Source organism: Sphaeroforma arctica (genome assembly GCF_001186125.1).
Source record: "Sphaeroforma arctica JP610 unplaced genomic scaffold supercont1.482, whole genome shotgun sequence".
Lineage (NCBI taxonomy): Eukaryota > Ichthyosporea > Ichthyophonida > Sphaeroforma > Sphaeroforma arctica.
Genome location: NW_014040076.1, coordinates 23,901 through 31,661, shown reverse-complemented (window position 1 = coordinate 31,661; position 7,761 = coordinate 23,901). Strand labels below are relative to the sequence as shown.

Genomic DNA, 7,761 nt, shown 5'->3' with positions numbered 1-7,761 from the left:
AATTTCCATCGAAGTTTACAATGTACATTGAGCGACTTTGTTCATGATTTTTTTTTTCCAGATGTCACAAGTGTCCAACATGACAACAGAATTAGAAAATGGATTTCCAACACACTATTCTCCTATGTTCCTGTAAAAGAGCATCACAGACCACGTGAGTTACGAACCAGGCTGTGAGATAAGCTTGAATGAAGCAGCATATATCAGTACCAATCAATAACAGACAACATACCCCCCCCCCCCCCCTCCAACACATTTATACCGTAAAAAAACTGATATAGCCGAAGGCCTTTTAATTTAAATTTTAATCAAATTTCGCACGATAAAGTCAGTAAATGTACATAAAAAAAATTGTAATTGCCGCTAAATGTACATTTGTACATATTTGATCAATATTTCAGTACGTTTTCATCAAGGAAATAGGTGAATGTGTATTTAGTGACTTTTCCATATTTACAATGTACATTGAGCGACTTTGTTCATGATTTTTTATTTCCAGATAACTTTCAGAAAATAAGTTTGAGAAAGGAATTGAATATCACATTTAGCGAAATGAATTGGGCAATTAAAAAACGTACCCGTAAATCTGTATGTATATGTAGTCTGTATATGCATTTAGAGTATTTCCTCAAAAATCATCACTTATTGATAATGCTATTTTTAGATTACTATTAAAACATATGCACATGTGTACAACATTGAACTATATAATAACAGACAACAACCTCTAGCAACGTACGTATGGGAGTAAACTGTAGTAGCCTTTGAGAGTATGGTGACATGGGTGTTGCGGGCCTTAAACCACTGATTGAACTATTGCTGCTAATTGTACTGTGTCTAGGTTCAGTGGGATAGTGGCATTAGATCGCATGCATCAGATATCGTTCTAGAAAGCAGCTATGTAGGTTTTCCACAGCGATGTGCATCATCGCTATTGAGGATTCAGGTGCAATAATGGGTGAGCTACTGTGTTACTTGTGTTCGATGAATACCAGGTGCAAGAGAAACTTGCGAATGCATCGAGATCAGACGCACACAAAAGGCATCTACAGCGTGTACATGCCTTCAAGGAGGGAAACATATCCAAGAAGGAATTCGGAAAGGCAAAATGATGTAGAGGTGCTTGTAGAGGTGCTGTTGGCGCTTACTATATTGAATACGCTAAGATGTTAATACTTCCATGAAATGACATGGGTATACGGTACATAATTTCCCACAAGAAGCAGAACAACAAATAGCTGCGCTACAGGAGTAGGGTAAACTGATAATATACTTGCTGACGACAAAGGTTACATAGTCTTGCGGTGTGATAATCGAATGATTGATTCGGAGTGCAAAAATGATATATAGATCACAGTGTACAAAGGGGCTGTAAGAAGTATACACGATGACCCAGAACGCACGCTTCCGGACCATCACCAAGTATTTTTGACAGCCATCAGCATGCACTGTTTTGATAGTTGTCTGGATGGCAGCACTGTTGATGACATCAGATTATCGCACGAATACAGGTATGCAATCACGAGGCGCGACAAGGGAAGGAGATGGAAGCGTAGAGGAAGGATCAAGTTGGCTCGGAAAACAAAACAGGATAAACGTTATCCAATCTAAGTCAGCATGTATATAGTCAGATCTCAGAGACCTTTGTTCCGTTCTTGAATAAAATGTACAAGCAGAAGCGTTTCATGCTTCTGACTGCGGAACAGATCAACACTAAAATATATTCGCCTGTGTATACACTAGCCGAGCATAATAAACTCAGTTGGATTAATGGTCTGTGCCAAATCACATATCCTCCTTGGTTAGGTGTCCATAGTGATAGAATAAGGCTGGCGCCGATGCTATACGAGAAGTGTAAGTTCGAGGCAAACATAGTGACCTTCGCATCATAGACAACTACAAAGCTAAAGCAGCAAAGGCGTATAAGCGTAAGGACAATGTCTCGCAGTGTATTTAAGCTATGATCTACTTGCGCGCAAGGCTGTAATTTAATAGGAAATAGAGTCTGAGTCACCAGCTTCACTGCTTGCATCCCGTAAAAAGCTTGAAGCCGACTTACGCTTGCGTTTTAGTGGCCAGACTTTTACACCTTACGTCTACACTGGCTGGTCTATTCAAATACCAGTCCGCTATTGGTGCTTTCAAATTAATCAAGCCATAGGATACCTCCATCTCGTGGTTTGCAAGGTCGAACTCATATCATGAGATGACTCTACCGTGCAGAGAATTAATAGCACTGTAATTTCTGCATTCTTTCATATTTCTCTCAATACTGATTCTCTCCCTACCAATAGACTTGTCCTCTGTCGCCAGCTACTGCGAAAAAAAAGCAAGCTGTCCGTTCTGCTTTTTGCGTGGCGTACATTCATGAATTAGATGCCTCTCTAGTCCATAAACACCTGTCAGTTAAGACATTATCATACAGGTAGCATACAAATATTACATGTACAACTTTATAGATCAAAACTATAAGACAAATTCAATAGGCTACAGCTTCAAGACGTCAATACTGCTTTTTAGGCTGAAATTCATATCGGTAGCTAGAAAATGAAGAACAAGTATGCTGGTAAGCTCGGGTGGCGTGTAAAGGGGTGTCACATGGAGTTTTTATTGCTACTAAAGTACAAAGATTGTGTACTTACTCTATATGTAAAAGTCACCGAGGGAGGGTTTAACAAGGTTCTATCTTAGAATATGCTGCAGACTAACGGGTATAGTTAGTATTGCTCACGTACACTAAAACCGGTGAATTTTCCAAAGGCTCCCACACATTGACCGTGTGTATACCTAACTACCTGACGAATTCTGAGCTAGATCTATAAATCAATAATAATCTAGGCAACATGCCATCCAGACGTACAAAAGATAAAATCTACACCGAAGAACATATATACGTCCGTAGACTCGTAAAAAGGTCACTATGCGAAGCCAAATTCAGGAATGGAATCGGTACCTTCCTCAAACCTACTAAACTCGCCACTACTACGGCTGCTGCCTTCAGAAAACATGCACGACGTCTGATCAAGGAGAACCATGTTGACATGTACACGAATATCAACGCCCAGGGCAACTCTATGGTGACTGTCGTTACTCAATCGGTGACTTAGATTACTTCTATGGTACAACCAGTCTTCGACAGCGAATCACTTGGTGAAATTCTCAGCCTCCACGAGTGTACATCGGATGGTTGCGATACAAACGGATCATCTCTTTCGAGCCAATGCATCATTGAAGGATGTACAAGAGTGCACTGCACAGTTGCCGATCTACGGCGATACCATTTCAACGTAATGTACTGCACCTCCGCCCATTCTTTTACAAACATAATTCAGGATGATCTGGATATGATTGATGCGGATAACGTTGATGAACCCGAACTCGAAACTCGTTTGGATTCGATGAATACGGAGTTACGTTTGATGAAGTTTCAGCTCAACAGGATGCGGTCGCGCATATTTTCGTTCATGGATGAGCACACAAACGCTTTGAGGACCAAAGCTAAGGAGATTGAACAAAGTGAGAAGAAGAAGGATATGCTGGATTATGTACTCAAGCTGCGCAACGATGAGCTGAAGAGAGTCAAGCAGGAGCATGATAATGTGCATAAGCTTTTGGTGGAATCCGAACGGAAGGTTCACGAACAGGAAACTATCGCACGCCAATTGACTTGCGATAATGAGACGGCAACTGAGGAAAATACGCGCTTCTTCTACAGATTTCCGACCTTAATAAGAAATTGGAAAGCTCTCGAGCTGAATACCGGTCTTTGCGTGCATTGCATGAAACTGTGTATTCAATCAGCAGGTGTGTGACCAATACGTTTTCTCAGAGCCTGAAAGACAACGAGATTGAGCTCGCGACGGAACTCTGAAGATGATGAAACCCTGAATCCCAACTTTGTGCTACAATGAATAAAAAACACTATCTCCTTATTGAGGCTTCATACTATGAAATGAAAGTTGCTCTACCCCCGAACAATACACACCTCTGCAAGGCCAAGTGTATCATTATCACATGGGTACCAAAGATTATTGCCCCTATCGGTGGCAGTGTGCCGGACACAATCATGCTCGAGGCTAAGACCGATCCGGGGTATCCGGCGCATACGATTCAAACTATATCAAGGAATTAGCCCCAGTAGCTTTTAGGACTACGGAGGTACGTGAAGGTACGATCTAGTTCGTAAAGCGAAAACCAAAGTAAAACGGTTTCGGTCATGGCTTATCGAGTAAGTATGTGTCTATATGTGCGAGTTCAAGACTCATGTTGTACTCTATGTCGTTTAGTATTTTGGTCCAGTAACCATTTCCGATGTAGGCGCCTTGCGTTTATTATTTGGTAAGGTAATAGCCAAAGGTTGTTCTTCATTAGTAAGTAAGTTCGAAGAATTTTCTGCTCTGTTGGTAAGCAGATCAGAAAGTTTAGTCAAATAGGAAGTAGGTGGCAAATAGGGAATTTCAGATCCGTCAGGGTTTGTAGTCACCTGAGGAAACCCTTTTCGTTTATCTCGTGTGTTCTTATGTAAACGCTTATTTCATTTCTTATTAAAGATACGAAGAAAGTCGCGAGATTCACGAAATGCATCGGAGGTTAGCCAAGCTACTGTCCCATCCATAAAACGGGTCTTGTAGTAAATGTAATCGTCTTCGGATGTTTTGTCAAATATATCTTTGACTTGTGACTCCATAACTGGGACATCAGAATCAAATGAGCGAGCGAATGAGAGTTTGGAGGTAGGGATACGGTGAGTGCCTAGATTTGTTGCGCTAGTACCATCTATGTTATTCACTTCGTAAGTATCACTCTCCTGGTAGGCTGCACAAAGGACCTTTGGGAAAGCTCTGGGCTAAAGAATGTGATGATGCATTTAAGCTAGTCAAAAGTAAAGTAATGGACGCACCCATCATGCAATACCCTATGGATGGCGTCCCATTTCAAGTAGCAACCTACGCTTCAGATCGAGCGGTAGGTGGAGTGCTTTACCAAACGATGAATGGTAAACCGCGCTACATACAATTCTTTAGCAAGAGTTATAATAAGAGTCAACGGAATTACCCTACCGTTAAACAAGAGCTCCTTATTATAGTTACTGCGTTAAGATAGTTTAAAAACAACCTTTATGGAAGTTATTTCACTGTCGCCTGTGATCAAAAGTCTTTAATATGTTTGAAGGACATGAACCCTGATTCACAGTTGGTGAGCCACTGGCATGACATTATTGCTAAGTTCGCTTTTAACATTACACACATACCAGGAATACATAATTCTTCCTGACATGCTCTCTCGACTTGTCCCTGACTATCAAAAAACAGTCAAAGAGCTAATAGCAACCGATTGGATGCTTAATAAGAAATGGTTTAACCTTGCTCAATCACAATGGGGTCCATTTACTATTGATATATTCGCCGCAGAACATAACAATCAGGTTTCTGAATATAGGTCGTTGACTCATCTTAAAGATGATGCCTTTCAACTTGACTTATCAAAGCATAATGGTGAGCTAACCCACCTTCGCAACTTATTGTAGAGTTTGAAAGTAGCTATTAAGCTACGACCAGAAGAAACAATAGACCTCTTCTCAAGTGCGAATTCTACAGCCAGGTAAAAGTCCTAGACTAAAGGACTCGCATTGAGTCTTTATTTGTGTTTAGTATTTTCTACACTAGACTCGAAATTTACTTAAGTGTTTCTCTCGCACGCGGGAGTCCCGGTATCATCTACCGGTAATCCCACTATATTTCTGATTATTCTATCATCGGAAATATTGGACCCTAGATCCAAAACTCAGTATTTAATAATCCTGGGTTTTGGGTTTAGGATTGGCTTTTCTGATAATCTGGCCCCTGGATGCTACAGCCCCCCAACTTTGTGCTTCTTAGCCTGCGTAGGAGTAAAAAGTGACATCTTATAGGACTAGATTATCTAGAGGTTGGTGTTTTTTGTACAGGGGGAAAAACTTGTCCCTTAGGCGGCATACGATGAAAAATCTGCCACCATTATCCATTCTAACTTATTACCTATTAAATTGATTTATACGAAATAACAGGAATACTCTACCACGCTTATCTGAGTCAGTTTTGACCTGTGCTCTCGGTTGATCTCAACTTGGCTTAGGAAAACGCATCTCAACGGTGGCTCTCCACCGAGTCTTTGGTCCTTATCCCTCTGGTGTGTGGGCAGAGCATGCTTCAAGGTGATAGAAGTGGGAGTGTCCCTTGGTGCCAGTGAAACTTGGCTAAGTTCCCCGCCTCGTGCGCTGCCTGTTGCACGCTGATCGTTCATCAGTGCTGGTTGCTGTTGACTTCTTCGGCCTGGATTGCCTTCGCTTGCGTCGTTTACGCTGTCGGTATATCGTAAGAATATCTGGATCTGCGATGTCTGATTCATGTGTCCAGGTGCGCTCTCCATCTGTCCATTGCAGTAGGTAGTTCTGGGTTCCTCCACCTCTGGTGGATTATCTGTGGTCTAGTATCAAGGAGAATTGAGTCTCTTCTGCTGGTTGGACTTGATTGTTGGTAGTGAAATCTTCGGATTCGCTAGCCTTCTTGACTAAACCAATTAGCTCATCATTGACTGAGTTAGGATATTCGGGGGCGCGAGTGCCATCAAGGTTACGGACGAAATATCCGTTGCCCTCTTTGCTTGCTATCTTGTATGGTCCTCCATATGGTGCTGTCATTTTATTCATTTCACCTAGGTAACAAACCATCACAATGTCCCCTTCCTGGAAGTGTACATACTTCTCTTTATATTTGCGATTAAATGCAGCGCGCATTTTTTTTCTTGATATTGTGCCACATTGGCATCTAGTTGTGGTCGTATTGACTCCTCTAGATTCTGTAATCGTGTTTCCCATGTTATGGTTGTACCTGGTGCACTGACCGTTGTGTCATAATTGGTGAGTTGGTTTTGTCGTCGCCCATAGTACGCATTGAACCTTGGTGATTTGTGTCTGCGTGAAGAACGTAGGATGTGGCCCATCTGGACAAAATGGGAGGCGTGAGCACCAGTTGCCTGGGTTTTGTTCAACAAATTTCCGTAGTAAAGGGATGAGGTTCCTGTGCGAGCGCTCATTCGCTCCAATTACTTTGGGTTGATACGGTCTGGACACTAAGTGTTGTGACGGTGCCTGCTCAATGATTTTTGAAAGTATGTCATTCACGTATTCTGTGCCCTGATCCGTCTGTATGACTTGTGAAAATCCATGTTCACGCATGATTGGAACTAATGTTCGTGCAACAGTGGCTGCCGATTTGTCCATCGTCGGTCTAAGTATAGCGTATGATGAATATACGTCTAGCCATATCAGAACGTACGTGTTGTCCCTATTCGAGTCTATCAAGGGACCTATGGTGTCCACTTGTATCTTGTCGCCCGGGAATGCGGCGGCTATTGATTGTAAAGGGTGGAATACCTTCTTGTGAATTTTGTTCTTGAGACATGGTACACACACCTCAATATATTGGTTGACATGTTTCTTATGTCTAGACCATGTGTGGCCATCGAGTATGAGTTTATTCACTGTTTCTTCGACAGTGTAGTGAGCATGGGATGCAGCGTTTGCTGCTTGTTCATCTGGCGTAACGCTTTGTGATCTGTCCGCAATGTTATATCGCCGCCTTTGATGTATTCTGAAGAATGTTCCAGACTGTATACGAGTGCGAACAATTCTTTAGTATTTGTCCCATATCTTTGTTGTGCAGGGTTGAGACCTTTTGAGAAATATTTGACTACATCTACAATTTGGAACAGACATCCTCC

At 41.9% G+C, this 7,761-nt stretch overlaps 1 protein-coding gene across 1 annotated transcript; it reads left to right on the top strand.

Moving 5' to 3' along the window:
• Positions 1-2,843: 2,843 nt before the first annotated feature.
• Positions 2,844-4,132, top strand: SARC_06644 (hypothetical protein; the record flags this gene model as incomplete). The annotated part of the gene is made up of 3 exons (XM_014299440.1): positions 2,844-3,098; positions 3,333-3,804; positions 3,960-4,132. 3 exons carry the CDS (start codon positions 2,844-2,846, stop codon positions 4,130-4,132), a joined length of 900 nt encoding a protein of 299 aa, XP_014154915.1.
• Positions 4,133-7,761: the final 3,629 nt, after the last annotated feature.